We start from the raw sequence: 19958 nt of genomic DNA on the forward strand, positions 1-19958 counted from the left end.
ATTATCGTTGTACAACTACTAATTTCATATTTGTATTTGAGATTTGTCCCTTGACAAAGCCAGCAGACGAAACGCGTTGGGACTTATACGAAGTAAGAATTAAAAAACATCTGAAACAAGAGAGACGACTCTATTTGGATTTATTATTGCCATATTAGTGTATCAGTGCACCTGTACTATTTCACATTTGTTTTTTCTCTGTAACCTACGCCTCCTAGTTCATACATGTGAATTGGACATGTAAGCATTTTGTGTGACATTTGTCCTCTCAACTGTCATTGATATAGTAATATCCTACAAAAGCAACATTCATGATTTCCCAGACAAAATAGGAATTAATTAAATTGGCTAGTTCTGAATAATTTATTTCCTTTATCACATGGAAACTCAAATTTATGCTACAATCTTCCTAAATCATTTTATATTAATTATATGGATCTTTTAATCTAAGACAGTAAAACTGTCCTGTTTGCTAAATTTTATCTCCATTTCCCCTCTTACTAATTTATTAATTCCCAGGGATGTTACTATACATCGTGATAACACTGGTTAGATTTAGCATTTCTGCACCCAGTATGAAATTGCGGTCGTAATTTTCCCTCCAACTATATTAATGAAAGCCAATATAAATTTGATGCTAAACTTGGTGCCTTTTGTTCAGTTATATATTTCCCTACCTATCTCATCAAGTAATAGACTTGTAGCTGTATTTTTGTACACTGTAAATTACCCGCTTTACCTATTTTTTGAAATTTGTAATAATAATGACTAAAATAAATAAAACTGATGTCTGTTTTTGGATCAACTGCATATACATGCATTAAAATGGCGTATAAGAAAAAAATGGCATTTAAAAGGACATTTGGCAAAGAAAATAAGAAGAATGAAATTGATATTGTGGACTGAACATGAATTTTTAATTTAAAAGAAATACACAGGACGGGAGCTTAGATCAGGGGTAGTCAAAGTGCGGCCCTCCAGATGTCCATGGACTACAATTCCCATGAGCCCCTGCCAGCATTCGCTGGCAGGGGCTCATGGGAATTGTAGTCCATGGACATCTGGAGGGCCGCACTTTGACTACCCCTAGCTTAGATAATAAGGCAGCCAATGTAGCTAAATGTTCAAGGTCAATTCACAGTATTTCATGAGCTTCAAGTTGCTGTCCAAAGGATCCAGGACACAGAAACAAGGGTGCAGGGAAACAGCAAGGGATAAAGTAGAACGAGAAGGCAGGTGGAGAGAAGCAGCTTGCAGAGAAACCAGATTAAAAGTATGCAGGACAAGCAGAAAAGGAACTCTTCTCCACAAACATAAGTTATTTTCCATGCTACTACCCTCACCTGTTAGTTACAATGAATGTTTGTCATCATCCACATTCTTTCATGCTGAAGTAAATGTAACACTAAGTTGTAAACATCAAAACATCTACTACTGTCATTCTTTTAAGTCTGTACTGCTTCCGGAAGAAAAGAATAGTAAAGAATACAAGTGAGACAAATGTATGCAATAAACTAATCTTCTCTTTTTATCTTTTTCTTTGGCATTATGCAATTTCATTGTTTTGATTTATTTCAGCCTTGTGTAGAAGCTCATATTACTCACATAATGAATTTTATGCAACCAAAATCAAGATAGAAATAGAAGCCATAATATATTTCTATTTTGAATTTTTTTGCATAGAATTTTGCAACAGAAGAAGATATGGTTTTTATACGCTGTTTTGCACTTCCCAAAGCAGTCTCAAAGCAATTTACAATCACCTTCCCTTCCTCTCCCCCAACAGACACCTTGTGAGATAGGTGGTGCTGAGAGAGCTCTGACAGTACTGCTCTGTGGGAACAGTTCTAACAGGACTGTGACTAACCCAAGGTAACCCAGCAGGTTGCATGTCTGAGTCCCATATACCTGAGAGACTGCTTGCTTCCTTATGCCCCCTGCAGGGCTCTTTGCTCTGTGGGTATGAATTTATTGGAAGTCCCTAGCCCAAGGGAAGTTCGTCTGGCCTCGACCTGGACCGGGGCATTTTTGGTCCTGGCCCCAACCTGGTGGAATGAGCTCCTGGGAGAGCTAAGAGCCCTGACAGAGCTATCACAATTCTGCAGGGCCTGCAAAACTGAGCTCTGCTGCCAGGTCTTTGGTTGAGGCCAGGGGGAAGGAAGATCATGCCCCTCCGGTGGAGCCAGGTCATCAGCCTATACTCCTTTCCTGAGGCAGGGTGTACGGTCTGGAGGGTGGGGATATTGGTTAATTGATTGTTGGGGTTTTAATGGGCTTCATTAGGAAATGACCATTGTAACCTGCCATGAGCCATCTTCCAGGAGTGGTGGGCTGAAAAATCAAAATATAATTTTATATAATTATTCACCTTAAATATGATGCCCATTTTGCCTGTTAACTTTTTCTGCAGATTCTAAGCCTAATTTTTCCATGGTCATAGCCCCTTGGTTTCCCCATGTCATCACTTCAGATACATTAGGAAGTGCATGAATGCATTGCTTCAATTGTTTAAATTCATATATGAATGTTTATTTATGTACTCAGCGTATTGCTCCAGCAGGTATTAGAAAACAGCCAAACGATAAGGAAGGCAGAATCCACTGCCTCACATAACTGATCTTTCAAGCCGGAAGACATGAGAATTGCATTCTATCGTTTTTTTTTAACCAGCCCACAGTCTATCTGGAGACTCATTCCAAATAAGAAAGACAAAATAAACAGCCTTACATAAGTTATTTTCTTTCAAATGGAAGACATGGGAATTTCTTTATATGAACTCCTTTTATGCATGCTGAGCCTCTTTGGAAATGTATGCCAAATATAAAACGCATTGATTCCTTCCTTTTTTCCCAGGTTACAAACACTGTATGAGTTGTATTATTTATTGAAATCTGAGTGCTGGGGGGGGGGGAGAATAGCAAGGGGTTTCATTATTTATGTGGTTAAGCTTTTTAAAATGACAAATTAAATTTCCAATTTGATTCCTCTGGAAACATGAGAGCTTTTTAGTGATTATGCTGCCCCTGATTGCAAAACCACATTAATATACAAAGGTGTTCATTTAGTATTGCTATTCACAGCCAGTAATGTCTCCAGATATCTCCAGTTTTAATTATTTCCATGAGCAAGGTACCAATCCATAACACACACAATTCTGCAGGGTAGACCTAATACCAAAGAGTTTCTGAAAGGGGAAATATACATCACCTTCCACTTTACAGCTGTTTTTCATGTAGAGAAAGCATCTCCAAACCTTTATAGACAAACCATGTCAAAATTCAGAGCAAGTGATGAACAAAGAATCAGATTTTAATAACTGAAGCTATACAATTTTGAAGCTAAATACTTTAGCATTACTGGTCATTAGCATTTTGATGGGTCATCCATGAAGTGCTCACCGCCTATATATGATTTTGTCACATTCAGCCTAAGAAAAACTGACGGTTGAGCCATCATCTTCTAATGAAAATTAACACATGCCAAATTAATTTAGCAACCTCACATCAATCACTTTAAAGTGTACAATTAAATGAAACAGAATTATGCACAGACACATGTTTGGGCTGAACAGTGTCTTGGAAATCATTTGCCATGAAAAAATCCAAGATTCTCCTATCTCTTTGGGGGAATTGCTATTGCTATTAGATTTGACAGAGCTTATTTGGTTCCACAGGGACTGTAAGACAGAGCTTTTCTGCCAGGTGTTTGGTTGAGGCCAGGGCGGTGACCGGAGTTGTCATTCTGTGGATCCCCGCCCTATTTCAATTAGCCAGCTCCTGGATCAATAGGGTCATCTACTCAGACCCTAGGCTGGAACTGCCACTGGTTTTTAAGAGGTTAAAGAATTATGATGCCGCCATCTATTGCTATTTCTATTTTTATTCCTATTTCTATTGTTTAAGGGGTTTCATGGGCTCTTATATTGTAATTTTTACTGTTTCATAGTGTAAACCACCACGAGACGGCCTGTCATGGGTGGCAGTATAAAAATCCAAATATAAACAAATAAATCTGAGTTCCAGAATCTGTAGCCTTGTTTCTGATTTCTAAGATCTTGCATATAACAGCCTTCTATTATTAAGATGAACCTCCAACCTAAGCTGTTATTTCTCCTTCAAACTATACCAGTCAGGACATCAGGGAATGGCACAATAAAATGTCACAGAAGTGCTACTAGTATCCCACAAGAAATAAGGAAATTAGGAAATTAAAGGCTAAGATGAACCAAAGCATCCACCCACAGAGAAAGCTGCTTCCTCTGCTACCTCATAATTGTTCCCTACTGGAAGGGAAGGCAAATATACCACATCACTACACTTAATGTAACTGGGTCAGAACTATTCAAAGGAGGTTGCCCATTGCTCCCCTCCATGAGTTACGACTTTGGGATAGATTCCTTCCAATCGGAATTACTCTTTCACACTTAAATATTTTTGGGTAGCAAAGAGAAGGTGCCTCTCAAACTGTGCATCGCTATCAGAACTAAGAGAAACGTGGGTTTTTGGATCCTCTTCTGAACAAACGAGGAACATATGGTTCCCTTCAGTAAACTCCCTGGGTACATGATAATCATTTGAAAGCACTGCTACACTGACTCATTTCTGCCATGAACTGAGCATCTGTAAACACTACCAACACAGAGAGTCCCCATTACAGCACCCATCTACTAAGCTAACAGAGGTTTCTGGTAATAAACTGGGCCCTATGGAGTGCATCCTAGTTTTGCTCGCAGGGGGTCAGTGGGACACAGAACCATTTTGACTGTACTGCTAACTTCCACCAAGACCTTACAGATGGTTTGAACTGGCCCTATTCCTACACAGAGAAAAGTAACCGTGGAAAAAACACCATGTGGCATTGCTGTTGAAAACTATTCAGAAACTTCACCTGATCCAGCTTGCGGCAGCCAGGTTACTGCCAGAAGCTGCATTCAGGAATCATATCACTTCCGTACTGAAAGCCAGAGACTGGCTGCCCATCTGTTTCCAGATACATGGTTTGTTTTATTGACCATGCTTTTGTTGGCACGAATTATTGTTTTATTGTCTGTTTCCGTTATGTCGTTTTAACTGTGAGCCACCTCAATCAGGCCTGTAAAGGTGGCACACAGGGCCTTTTCGCACAGGGATCTTTGTTGCAAATTGTTTGCGGAATGAAAAATCGCCATTTAAAATAGTGGAATTCGTCGTTATGCATACCTGCCTTTGTAGTGGAATCAGTTGCGTTTTTTAGCGTTTCCCACAGGCTTCCGGTCTCGGCAGAAATCACTAGAAAGGAAGCGCTATTGCCAAGCTCGTCCCGCCCCTGGCCGTCAAGCAGCCAATGGGCAGCCGTTAGCATGCTCCCAAACAGCCCCTTTCCCTTTAAGAAAGGTTTAAAAAAAAAAAAAAACGACCCATAGCAACGAATCTAGGTAGATTCGTTGCTACGGAGAGACCCATCCAGCTGCCTAATGTGAGCTGTCGTTTGATTGTATGATCGTTTGCACGCTGCCTCGAGTGATAAAAAAAAAATCCCCCCCCCTCTCACGGGCCCGATTTTCGGCTGAATTTATTTGTAAAAAATAAAGGGACTTTATTTCAGCAAACGGGCTTTTCAGTGGTTTGTGCTTAGTGACTAAAGGTGAAGGACTGAAGCCAGGGAAGCCTCTAAACAGAAAGAGGCTCGCCGGTGCGTTTATCCCCGCTCGCTCGGAGAAAAAAAAATGGCGATCGCTTCGCCGGAAGTTTGGAGGAGAGAGCCAGGGGGAGGGACTTTGAAGAACCAGCAACAATGGTAACGCACAGGTCTTTAGCGCTACTGTTGCAGATTGGTTGCAGGAGTGTATCGTTATCCGGAGGGTGAATCCACTTTTCTGGATTCCCCTGAAAGCGCCACAACGAAGCGCTTTTTGCTGATTGGTTTCAGGATTGTTGCAGATTGTCTACGACGTCGTGGGTTATGGCAAATTAGTAGCGTTTCCAAATAGCAACCATTGTGCTACTTTGAAGCCGTGCGAAATGGCCCACAATTTTTCCACACAATAGATCTGAAATCACTCTAGGATACCTGAATCAAGTGATTTTTCTCAAACAACTCTCACGTTTTACTTCCTGTAATTTGTTACTAGAGACTTATGTATTAAAGGTGTTCCTCTCCCCATGCAAATTGTTTCTAAAATCTGTAATTACATCTTCTCCCAATTTGCATTGTCGTATGTGTAGCTGGTGAAGAGGAGACCATTTTGAATTGCTCCCTACGGCAACTGCTTTTATGTTGCCAGCAGTTAGGAGTTTGTCACATGGAAGACCATTTCCTCCATCTCATTTCAGGGCAGTAGCAAGGAGAAAAATCATGGAAACTACTTAGGGAGCTGGTTTGTCATGTCACCCCTGCCTTGTGAAGCATTTTATTATATAGCTTTGCACGGGCTGTATGAGATAAGTATTGCACCTCTGTTCTAGATGGACAGGGCTTTTCTCTGAGATAAGCAGGCTATATATTCCTCAATGTTTTATTTGCTGAAACCTTTTGATCGTTTGGAATAGATCTCTAGGTTGCGCCCATTTGGCATTATCAACACTTGAAAACACGGGAGGTGGTGTTTGGTCTGAACCTCTTCATATTCAAGTAGCACATAACGTTTTACAAAAGCAATTCTGTTTTAGTTTTTACAAAATCTCCAAAATCTCCATAAACTGGATCAAACTAGAATCTTAAACTTCAATAAATGGTTAAGTACTTAAAATCACATTGGGTAAGGCGATTGAGAAAAGGCAGCTATTTCATATAACCCCCACCCCCCTTTAACATAGACAATCTAATTTCAACACGGGGATCACAATACAGCAAATATGCCTAAGGTGAATGATACTTAGTCTATCATTAAAGGTCTATAAATCTTTCTTCTTTGGCAATACCAGAAAATTAAAACAGCTACCATTTAAATCATTCAACATATGTTCAAACATCATTTCAGGATGTTGCAAAGATAACAAAGATAACAACAGGATTGTTTCTGCAAAAAAAATTGCCAACAATCAGCAGAGTTACAGGGTCCTGTGGAGGTTGAAAAGAAAGGGGCCTGATTTATCCTCATTTATGTTCATGCCACACTCAAATTTATCCCCATCGTTTTCTTTGTACAAATAAAAAAGCAAACTCACACACAACATGTTTGTAACCAAGAAGAATTGAGTGAACTGATTTTTTTAAATGATGAATCAAATAATTCTTGATCCTCTCCGATTCACCACCTTACTTTGATAAGTCAGATATATTTGATCTGAATCTGAGAATATTCTGAATACCTGCACATTTTGGAGGGAAAACCTACATGTCAATTTAAGCCAATGTGGGGAGGGGGGAGAGAGAAAACATATTAGAAAGCAAAATAAACTGTGAAGGACACAGAGATCCAAGATAAAAAAGATTAAAATTGAGAAATTGCTTATTCGGTGTCATGCAATATATTTATACAGTTTTGAGAAACTGCTTACACAGTGTCATGCAATGTATTTATACTATTTACAAAATGTCTGAGGAACTAGCTGCATCTGGAGAAATAGCTATTTGAATATATCTATAAAATAAAAGGAGTTACTGAAGCAGTAGGTGCAAACTTAAATGGACTCCGGGGAATGGTAGAGGACAGGAAGGCCTGGAGGATCATTGTCCATGGGGTCGCGATGGGTCGGACACGACTTCGCACATAACAACAACAAAATAAAATAAAAGTGATCTATTTATGTTATCTTTGTCAGACAGCAAAAGATGTTTTGTTGCTCACCAGAGGGTGAGTTTGGATTTTAAGGACAATCTTAAAAGAGAGGTAGGCCTTCAGTGGTAGAAGCCACTCTGCACAAAAGATCCCTAGTTCAATACCAGGCATTTCCAGTTATAAAAGATCAAATACCAGAGGTAATGGGAAAGGCCTTTTTCCGTCAGAATAATAATGGAGAAGTGGTGCCAATTGTAATTCTGAGTTAGATGGACCAGTTGATTGAGCTGGTACAAGGCCATTTTGCATGATCAACTATATAACCATTTAAGTTTATGTGACAATAAAATCTAGGAGAGGAGATGCAAATTCTCTGAACGACAGGGTTTAACGTCTTCATGCCACCAATTCTTGTGGCTGCTATTTGTGCTAGTAGTCACAAGTAAGCCAGAAATACATCACAGGCAATTGTTGATTGATGGGGCACTTTATCATCTCCCCCCCTTTCTTAGGGGGCACTTACAAAAAAAAGAATGCTTTCAACCACATGAAGCCTTTATCGGCACTGGACCCACTTATCTGCAAAACCTCCTCTCTTGTGTTCATGTTCTGCTGCAACAAATTGGCTCATGAGAGCAAAGACTTCTGAAGGGGTTACCCCGAAAACAGGTAAAACTGGCAACTACTCCTTCATGCACATTCTCTGTGGCAGCTCTGAGGCTATTAGAACGGTCCCCACACTTCTATTGTTTTGCAAAATGTACAGAACAGAAACGTTCAGGAGAGCGTTGTTACAGAGTAGCTCTGCAATATAACAGATCAGCTCAGTAGGTGACCTCTATTAAGGATAACATGTTTTTTTCTCTTCCTGTTCTTCAATCCCAGCCTTTACTTTCGTTTTAGACCTGCCCTGATACACGCTTCCTTACAACAGACTCACGAGAAAGCCAGATAATGCGAATGAAGCTGCAAAGTCATTCTCTTGCTTGTCGCCACTGAGAAAGCACGAACCTAGCATGCAGTTTGCAAGGGGAGGGATTATGCCATGAAAAAGAGAATATTGCTATTAAAACCTGTTCTGACTATGACTACAGGAACAGATGAAACTAGTCAATGAGAACAGTTTGCATTTTAATACAGAATGATATATTCTCCTTGTTCATAAGGGATGTTTAACTTTTGTACTTGATATATATCAGTGGTCCCAACCCCCGGTCCAGGGACCGGTCCCGGTCCGTAGATCAGTTGGTACCAAGCCGCGGCTCCTCCTCGTCCTCCTCCCTGGCTGCTGCCTCGGGGGCTGCTCTGCCACTCTGCCACCGGCTCACCTTTGGTGCTCTCCAGCAGCCGCCATGGCTGGGGCTCCTCCTCGGCGTGGCACTGCGCAGCTACTGCTGGCAGCACCCCCCAGTGAGCGGCAGGAAGTCAGGGGCGCCGGTGAGAAAGCAAGTGGAGCAGGGGCTCAGGCGGCGACGTCCCTCAGCAAAAGACTACTCTCCCCCCCCCCCCGGGCCTCAGTAAAATTGTCAAGCACTGACCGGTCCCTGGTGATAAAAAGGTTGGGGACGACTGATATATATTATTTGACGCTTTACATTTCACAATGTCCAAATAACCCACAGCACAAAATAGTAATTGACAGTCTATTTTCTCTCAAAAGGATTAATTCAAAGGACAGTGGCTGATTCTGTGGAGGCTCATGGGGGTAGCATGTTACAATAGATGAGCGAATGGGATGTGAGTGTCCTGCATAGTGCAGAGAGTTGGACTAGATGACCCATGAGATCCCTTCCAACTCTATGATTCTTTGATTATATGAATTATTTGTCAAATCCTTCCAAAGCTGTTAAGAAACCCCAGGGTTTCATGAAAACCTGGTTGAGAAACCTGGATTAGATCATTGGATCCTGACTGGCTGAGTTTTAACTGGGCTGCCTTTTATTGCTCTCTTTTTTGTAAACTCTATTATTCTATGATTCTATGAAATGAGTAGCCGTGTTGGTCTGAAGTAGCACAATAAAATCAGAGTCCAGTAGCACCTTTAAGACCAACAAAGATTTATTCAGGGCGTAAGCTTTCGAGTGCAAGCACTAAGTTCATGCCCTGAATAAATCTTTGTTGGTCTTAAAGGTGCTACTGGACTCTGATTTTATTTTCTCTCAGTTCACGGTGAGTCACAATGAATCACAGCTTTTAACTCTCTCCATGGAGTTTTCTGTCTTCCTCCAATCCATAACACTGATTCCCCCCCCCCCAATTCACTGAAGAACAGGAGCGAAACAAGATCCCCCCCCCTCGTTCCAGGAGCGAAACAAGATTCCCCCCCCCAACATTAACAGGCATCTCCAGCAAAGCAACGAGCTCCGAAAGCCACCCAGCAAAATGCTGCTTCCCCCAAAGAACAGGACTGTGTCATGACATTTCTCATCCAAACACTGTGAAATAAACAAACACACTCATGCTGTTTTTAATAGTGGGTCAACACACGCTCACCTGACTTGCTGGCACACAACGCAGAGCCAAGCTTTTTCCTTCTTCTGATAGGAGCTGCAGTTCTTGCAGATGTTGTATTTGCAGTCTTGGCACTGCCGCTTGGCATTGATGAGAAACGTAAAAGGGGCGCAGCAACGCATGCAGCAGCGCTCGTTAAAGCTGTGCTGCTTGGAAAGGATGCTGCACTTGTTGCCTTCTTCGTCCAGCTTCTGCTTCATCTCACTGGTGCCCCGAGGGAGGAGGAGAAACAAAGAAAGAAAAGGAAGACAGAATCAGAAGAACATTCCACTTGGACAGATTTAACTCCCAATTCACTGCTCCACGCTCCCAAATAACTTCCAGAAAGATTACTTCTTCCTTGATTGGCTAGAATTACAACATATTATCTTCCTCTTGCTGGGGAACAATGATGCGAAATCTGTCTATGGCTTTGATTCCTGTATCTTCAGCCTCTGATCTGTCTTTCCATGCAGCCAGCTGACTGTTCTCTGCTAGACATTTCTTGGCTGAATTAATACACTTGACAGATGTTTCCCTAATGGTGAGGAGATGATGTGTAGTGTCACCAGTAGTCCTCAAATGTTTTGAAGTGAGAGCCAATTCTAAACCCTGTCTTTTGAGGTTCCTTTATCCCTCCCCAACATAAAATAACAAGAATTTCACATTGGTTGCGGCTGAACAGGTTCTAGTTATGATAGGTGACTACCGTGAGAATCCGATGTGAACCCTAAAAGGCTTGACTGATACACAAATGAGAGAAAAGGATTAAACTCAGCAAAACCTCTTAATAAGCCCGCAGTTTCCTGTACATTCTGAAATTCCACAGAGTTAAAGAGTCATTACGTCTAGTTCAACTGTTGCCTCCTCAAACTATGGCCCTCAAAGCTTCTAGTCAGCTGGGATACAAATGAAATGTGCTTCTGCAAGCAAACGACTTGTACAGCTAAGTCTGAAATCTGTTCAATGACCCTCCAAAAATCAGACAATAGAAGATGATGAGCTGATAATTATATCCCACTTTTCACTACTCAGAGTCCCAAAGTACTTTAAGAATACCTTTCCCTTCCTCTCTCTGCAACCGACTCCCTGTGAGGTAGGTGGAGCTGAGGGAGCATTAAGTGAACTGCTTTGCAAGAACAGGTCTAAGAGAATTGTGACTAGCCCAGGGTGCATGAGGAAGAGCAGGGAATCAAACCTGGCTCTCTGGATGGGTCTCTGCCTCCCTTTAACCACCGTTGAGTACCATAAAGAAAATGTAATGAAGACAAAGTTGTAGATGCTGATTGCTAAATCATTACTGAGCCATAATCATAATTATATCATTGATGGACATTGCAAATGTTAGCATGCCACATTTGCACTGCGGTCTTTAAAAACACACTGCAACTAACACAATTACTGAGGGAGAAGATAAATCCTCTTGGCATCCAAATCTGAAGTAAGCACAAGTTTGACATCAATCCCACATTAACTGTATCAGTGTCTTCTCGAATTTCGTCTCCACATCTCCAGATGAATCAGTTTCACCACATGAATGATTCATGTTGTATTTCTCTATAGGGGCCATGCAAGTCTCCCTTCCTTGAAACAGCCTATATGGCAGGGCTAGTCAAGCTGCGGCCCTCCAGATGTCCATGGACTACAATTCCCATGAGCCCCTGCCAGCTGGCAGGGGCTCATGGGAATTGTAGTCCATGGACATCTGGAGGGCCGTAGTTTGACTAGCCCTGCTATATAGAAACACAACATGGATCATTCATGTGGTGAAAGTAATTCCTCTGGAGATGGAAGTCAGTGGTTACGAAATTGTGAGACAAGTTCAGGTCCTCCCTGTGAGAAACGGTTGCCTTTTAAAAAGGCCATTTGGAAAAGACTGCCTTGTAAAAAGGTAATTCGGTAGCAATAATTTAATACTGGTATAAAATTTAAATCCTACTTTGACCATTCTGGAATTATTACAAAATGGCAGGAATAGCCATTTTCAAATTTCATCTTGTATTTTACAAAATGGTCACACTTGCACTTCCAGTTCATTGTATAGATAGACTTATCTGAGACAATTTTTCTTATCCTCGTACAGTCATTTTTTATAGGAAACCCACACTTTGTGAATGCATTTTGGGACTGTGGCTGTCATGTAACCCAGCATGGCAGCAACTACATACCCCAATGAATGTTTCGGTCATACCAAAGGCTAAATATTTCTTCTCGAAATAAAACACATATAAAATACAATTCTTATCAAATATAAGATTTTATGTGAATTATTTTTAATCTCTGTCCATCCCATTCCTTACGTAAAAGAAATCCAGTATGTTATACTATAATCAGATATACTTAAAACTCTGCAGCAGGGAACTTAAGTGCTTTAAATAATATAACTGCAGGCTTTATGAAAACTTCTAAAGTTCAAGATTCTATAGTAGTCATACAGTATTGCCTTTCTGTTTCACATCTTCTGTTAGTAACTCGTATTTTATATTTTCTCAAATATTACAATAAGCCCTACTATATATCTGTGTTAGATCAAAAATACCCTAGACATTTATCTGACTTCACAATTAGGTTGTTGAAACATGTATATACAACTCTGAGTAAAGTATATTAGTTATAACTAGTAACCGGTCTCTGTAGCTTAATGCTTTTAATTATCTTTACAACTAGGGTCCAAGCCTGTTGCATTCAGGAATACAATGGGCACTAGATTGGGGGAGGGGTGGAAGAATTCTGTGGATGGCCTCTCCCTCCTACTCAGGACCTGGAAAGACTGCAGGCTGGAGGCTCCTGGACAGGGAACTCACCGGGAACTCACCGGCAAGAACGGCTCTCACGTAGCAGGGATCTGCAGCCTCTGAGGGAAGGAGGAGGGGGTGGGTCAGGGCTGGGGGACGGAAGACAATTGGCTGGCTGCTGGACAGACAGGCAATCTGGTTGGAGGAGGAGACACTCAGGGCGGGGTGGGACAGCTTAGTAGCACTTAAGCCATGAGACCAGCTCCTCCTTCAAGCCCTTACCAGAAATATTAAGTGGCACAGATATTACCAGATAATAACTCATCAATTTGATGTGCAGTAGGAGTTGGGGGACACGAGCCTCTTGTGACGCAGAGTGGTAAGGCAGCAGACATGCAGTCTGAAGCTCTGCCCATGAGGCTGGGAGTTCAATCCCAGCAGCCGGCTCAAGGTTGACTCAGCCTTCTATCCTTCCAAGGTTGGTAAAATGAGTACCCAGCTTGCTGGGGGGTAAACGGTAATGGCTGAGGAAGTCACTGGCAAACCACCCCGTATTGAGTCTGCCATGAAAATGCTACAGGCCGTTACCCCAAGGGTCAGACATGACTTGGTGCTTGCACAGGGGATACCTTTACCTTTAGGAGTTGGGGGAAGGGCACAGCATTCTATTTCCCACACATTCCAGCTCTTTCCTTGTCTAAATTCAGCTACCAACTTAAATCCATTTTTTTCTCTTACCTTCCCCCATCTCCTATACCTCAATTTCATTGGGTCAAATTAAGGAGGTGAAAGGAGGCATCCAGACTGAGGGAATGTATCTTGCCTACTAATTCAAAGTAACCAGATCTTTGGCTGATAAAATCTAAAAGATCCTACCATCAATATAACCCAACAGAAGCTCATGCTGTTCAAATACCTAAAGCAGAATCACAAGAGGGCAAAGAATTTAATCTCTGCTGATCCAGGGGGCAAATTGACATATGATGACCATTAGGAGAACTTCCTGACCAGAAGTATGGTTCAGCAATGGAACCAATTACCAGGGATAGGGTTTCCCTCACCATAAGTCTTCAAGCAGAGGCTGGACAACCACCTGTGAGGAATGTTCCAGCTTCAGGTTTGCAGTCCAGAGCAAATGGTCAGACTAGATAACCTATGCAGCCTGTTGCAGCTGTAGGAATGTGGATGAAAATATAAACATTATATCTAATTTTAAAAATTAATCTAGTAAGAAAAGCCCATGGAGTTGCCATAAATCAGCTGAGACTTGATAGCCAAATTAATTAATAAATCTGTCCATCATTCTGAACAGAAACTGGTAGAATGTTACTGGGCATTTATTATCTTTAAACAGCCCCGTGGCGCTCTGCGCCACGGACTGAATAAAGCAGTAATGGCACTGTGGGAGGAGTTAGGGCGGGCCCTGTCCGGGATAAAAACTCGGAGGGACCATCCCACCCCAAGCAGCCAATGGGGAGCCGCGCTTTGCGCGGCTCCCCATTGGCTGCTTCACCTGCCCAGACAGCCACGGGTGAGGGGTAGGCCGCGCCGCCTTCTCCCGGCCGGCGGAGCAGCCTCGCTGCATCGTAGACGCGGTGAGGCCGTTCCGCCGGCTGGGAGAAGGCTCGAGAGAGCTTCGGGGGGCGGGTGGGCCTGCTCCCAGGCCATCTAGCGCCCATTTCATTCCTGAGTGAAATGGGCTTTAGATCTAGTCAAGACATAATTCAACATATTCCATTCTGAAGTTGAGAATGTAACATGTATGTACCACCACCAGCCTACCCCTTGGTATTTTCTGGGTCTGGATATACCATGCCTGAAAAATAGCAGTATTTCCTCATATCTCCATTTCCCAATACCGGTAGAGTATTTGGATTCTTTAAATATTTGGAAATGCTGGACTTTTTTGGCTTCATGGGTCAGGTATTTAAAGGGACTGAGATCCCTTTAAATGCTTCAAAGTCAGAGTTCCAGCTGTGATCAGACATAGTTAAAGAAAACATTCCCATATGAATGGAAGTAATTTAACAGCCAAAGGTTTGGCCAAGCAGCCACTATAAAGAGATTTTGGTACTCCTATGGGCTTCCTGATTTGCATCAGAGACACTAATGAGATTTGCTAATGCATCTCTTTTGGCAACAACTACACCTTCGTTTGAGAATATAACCCCCAGCATTTAATCATATCTGTGAACTGTCTATAGTATTAATAGAAAGCCCCATGCAAGTTGAAGGATGTAAATAAAGAAAAACATGACAATAGCAAAATTGGATTTTAATTTTGGTGATGTATAGAATCAATAGAGCCTCTTGTGGCGCACAGGGGATACCTTTACCTTTACCTTTACCTTTATAGAATCAATGGAAATCAAATTATGTGGTATTATTTAGTGGTTGGATGGAAGACCCAAGCTAATATATGTATAGACATGAATTATCATTTTAAGACTGTACCATAGTACAGATGGAGCTTCTACTATGCACTCCGAGTGATGCATTCCTCCCCCTATGTTTAATACTGATCTTGAGAGAGCATTCTAGAACACTCAAAATCTTTTTGTGGTTTTAATTGAAGAGAATACTATTATGCTACTGTTCCCATATTTCTAATGGAACAACATGAGTACCTACAGGTTTTATCAAAAGGACGAAATTACAGAGAAAGGCACATTCTGGAAAGTCATTATCTAGAAACCACCCCTAAAATTCTGTGTCTACCGTGCAAAATCGTGAAAATGTTACAGAACCACTGTTACAATACTTCATGCAATGATGCCTACCACATTTAAAATTATAAAATATTTATTTGTTCTATTTCTAAAAATGACCTGATTTATTATTTCATAAGCAGCACAGATAAGATTTTTTGTTAAGAGAATGCACTAAGAAAAGCAGTAAGTTACATAAACAAGATAAACATTTTAAATTATACATTGTGATTGTTTTAAAAGACTATGGAAATAAAAAAGCAAGACTCCCAAGAATTTTTATTTTATGGTTATATTTTATCTCAAACATCTGCTATCCTGTTTCATAAATTGATCATTCAATGTTTTAAAGAATAGGCAGTAAAAATAAGGAATGCAATTTGCTGCCTATTGACGATCCTTATTTCACAAAAGAAAATGGGTGAAATGCCAAAATTGTTTTTAGACTATCACTTGAGACTGCAGGTGGGTGATTGTCTGGTTCAATTATTCTTCCTCAAAGAGCCGGTGCATACCTGAGCAGAAGGGAGCCAACCCACTGTTTTATATAGCTTATAGTTTTGACCACAACTTTATCTTCTTTGAATATTTGAAAAATACACAACCTCTGAGTTAAGTATACTGTTGTATTCTGATGGGGAGGGGTTTCTATTTCACGTACTGAATTAATGCCTTCGTAATTTCAGGCAATTTCACAAGGAAGTATATAATCATCCTCTGAGGAGCTGGAATCGTAACAGACCCAAAGTAACCACAGTTCAGCAAATCAACTAGAACTCTAGGTTGAAACAACTATTCTTTATAAATGTTTCTGCTGCTCAGTAGCGCTTCATGAGAGAATAGAACTACCAAGTTACAAGACTGACATTTCTTGGCCTCTGCTCTTCATACAAAGACACCCCCCCCCGAGTGCCATTAAAACCCTGCTTTCTCTTCCCTGTGGCTTTTCATGGGGAGCAGAAAGCAGGGTTTTCCAAACAGCTAAGTGGCAGTCCCTGACTCTCAGCTGTTTGGAAACCCCAGCTTTTCTGCTCCCACAAAAAGCCACAGTGAGCAGAAAGCAGGGGTTTAATCTTTAAATCAGTCACAAACCAATGTGAACCAATCTCCCAGTTTGTGGGGGTTTGTGGTTCATCCATGAACTCAACCAAACCACAAAAATGCTGTTTGTGCCCTTGATACATCTGCCTTCTGTTCAGGAATGCTATGACACAGTTATTTAAGTTGAAGCACTTATTATCATTGTGTCTATGTAAGGATATCCTGGCATGTTTAACTACACGACTAAATTCATCACAGTTTCAGGCTTTAATATAAGGATACTATATACTGATTTGTAATGGTCCATTAGATCTGGAATTTTAGAAGCAAAACGGTTCTTGGTGTACTTTGCTTCGGGCTCTCACATTTCAGTATGATTTACTTTCTAAATTGATGTTTGGTTTCACTCACCTGGCGAAACCCTTTGGCAATTGGATCTCATGCGGCTATTAATGGAATTGCCAATGTACAATAAACAGGGAAAGATTGGTTGTAAAGTTGTCCTAGCACACCTTCGGTCATTTAATGTATCAAAAAAATATTGCTACCCGCTGAAAATCTAGAAACTGCAGTAGAATGTTATTTCTTCGTTTTACTTGTTTGAAATATTGTATCCTGACTTTCCGCCCAACCAGGGCTCTCGGGATGGCAAACAATTAAAAAGGCATTAACGATAACGGATACACGTAGAGTAGCAATGAAAATAAATAGGAAGGAAGATCAATATGGTACCAAATAAAATGAAAGAAATTTTTACCTGTTGTTGAAAGACACTGGGTTAGGTAATTCCACCATTTTCATGCCGAGACTGAGAGAGCCCTTTCTCATGTTGCTACCCATGTAGCCTCAGATGTAGGAGGCATCCCACAGGTTGCCCCCCCCCAATTACCTTAATTATCAGGCAGATTCACATGACAGTAGGCTATCCTTAAGATACACAGGTCTCAGACTGTATAAGGCAGTGGTTCTCAATCTGGGGGTCGGGACACCTTTGGGTGTCGAACGACCCTTTCACAGGGTTTGCGACAGGGCAAGCAGCTTGGCCGGGGGCATCATCTACACAACAGCCTTGCAGGGTAGATCGAGATAAAGCGTTCGTCTGTCTGAAGCAGCGGAAAAGAGCGAGATCAGCATGGTGGGACAAGAGGCAGAACTGAACTGAGAAACCCCGGGAAAAAAACAATTTATATACAATCATGAACAATGGTTCTTCACGCCATTGGTCAGTTTCGGTTTAATTTCTGTGAAAGAACACTTGCATAATTTTATGGTTGGGGGGGGGGTCACCACTACATGAGGAACTGTATTAAAGGGTCATGGCACTAGGAGGGTTGAGAACCACTGGCATAAGGTTTTAAAAAGTGAATATCAGCTCATTGAATTGGACCTGGAAGCAAACTGAAAACCATTGCAGATGAAACTATTCTCATTGCAGCATTCTGTACTAATTCAGAGAGCCAGCTGAGTGTAGTGGTTAGGAGCGCTTCTAAGCTCACATTACACTTTTTATTAATTTCATTGCTACATTGTCATGATTTTATGAAGTGTGTGCAACATCCCCCCACCCAGTTACAAAGTTTCTATGCAATTACATCAAGTTCCAAATTTCTTTTTCATTTCTTCTGATTAGTTCACTTAGAATGTTGTGAGCAAAAAGATGAAATCTTTTTCATTTCTTCTGATTAGTTCACTTAGAATGTTGTGAGCAAAAAGATGAAATCTTTTTCATTTCTTCTGATTAGTTCACTTAGAATGTTGTGAGCAAAAAGAATGGTAATAACAAGAAGAATGCTTATAATTGATAATGTATTAAGGTTCTGTTCACTATGTTTCCTGACTGTGCATCATTTACACTGTTACTATACTGTAACTAAATCATAATAATACACTGATGAAATACATAAACTTCATACACACAACATGGCAATGAAAAGGGGGGGGGAACTAGGTGAAAATGAACACTGAAAAAGGTGCACAGAACCCACAAGGCTGTCTTACATGGAACCTGACCCTTGATTCATAAAGCCAGTATTGTATCCTAAGACTCGTTCCAGGGTCTCCGACAGAAATCTTTCACATCATCTACTGCTTGGTCTTTTCTAAGACAGGAGATGCCAGAGATTGAAACCCAGACCCAGATTCTCCACCCACTGCTGGAAATCACATTTTGTGGTGCAGAGGTAAGTTCTTTAGCTTCCCTACAGCAAATGCTTGTAATTTAATCATGACTGCTCTAAGGATTGCTTTCTGTGACAATGCAATGATAGATAAGTAACCCAAATACCTCATATTTATTTCCTACACATTGTTTGTTTAAAACATCTGTACCCAGATGTGACTAGAGCAGATTATAATTAAAAAATACAAACATATATAAAATATACAAACCAGAATTGAAAACAGACTAAAAATCACAAACAAAACCATTTCAAGTGCAAACAGAATCAAATTACATTAAATGTCCCCTTAAATAAGTGAGCCCTGCAGTGTTGCCAGGAAGCCATCACAATTGCACTTCTACCTCACATTCTCCATAAACCCAAAAATTCTCCAGTAAATTATAATTATAGTTATTTCCCTCTTAAAGAAAGAGAGAGAGAACTCTTTTGATGGAGACACAGCTGTTGAGAGTTCAGAAACATATTTTTGCACTCCCTGACAGGCGGTCCCATGTGTACCCCGCCAAAATCAGAACTTTACATAGCCCTAAAGGTAAAAAGTAGAAAACTGGGGGAGGGGACCCACAAATATTTCTACATTTCCTAGTACAAGATATAAATGCAGGCAGGGTTACGGTTAGTTTTTGCTTCTTAGAACACAGAATCATACATGTGGATGCTCCAACATAGACCCATTATGCACGGGCCAGAATATCCGCGCTGGCAGCATCAGGGCATCAGGGAAAACCCCTGATTATGCAAGTCCCCATCACCAGCGCGGGCATGTCCCAGCCCAGGGACAAGGAAGGTCTGTGTTATGGAAACTCGGGAACTTCCACAGTTTCCTGGATACCGCAGGTGCCTGTAGAGGCTGGGGCGGGACACCGCATGCCCGGCAGAAGCGTCTCCTTGCCCCTGCCATAGTGTGTGGAGGGTGTCCACCCCCACTCCCCCCGGCCCCTCCCCACCTCCCCCTGGCCACTGCCACTTACTCTGTCCGGCACTGTCCTGGGCTTCACGCTACGCCGGGACAGCCCCATACACCCATACACCCTTGAATGGCTTTCAAGTCAATGAGAGAAGACCGTCAATCGTAGAGCATAAGAGGCCACAAAATAATTTCATG

General features: G+C 41.4%; 1 protein-coding gene across 5 annotated transcripts in view; it reads right to left on the reverse strand.

Annotated features, from left to right (window-relative positions):
* MYRIP (myosin VIIA and Rab interacting protein) overlaps positions 1-19958 on the reverse strand; it is a 163136-nt gene that overhangs the window by 68687 nt on the left and 74491 nt on the right. For all 5 annotated transcript variants that reach the window (XM_077304580.1, XM_077304584.1, XM_077304581.1 and 2 more), the window contains exon 3: positions 10193-10414. In XM_077304580.1, coding sequence (XP_077160695.1) covers positions 10193-10414 — 222 coding nt within the window. The remainder of the gene's footprint in view (positions 1-10192; positions 10415-19958) is intronic.

This window comes from Paroedura picta, chromosome 11 (genome assembly GCF_049243985.1).
Source record: "Paroedura picta isolate Pp20150507F chromosome 11, Ppicta_v3.0, whole genome shotgun sequence".
Taxonomy (NCBI): Eukaryota; Metazoa; Chordata; class Lepidosauria; order Squamata; family Gekkonidae; genus Paroedura; species Paroedura picta.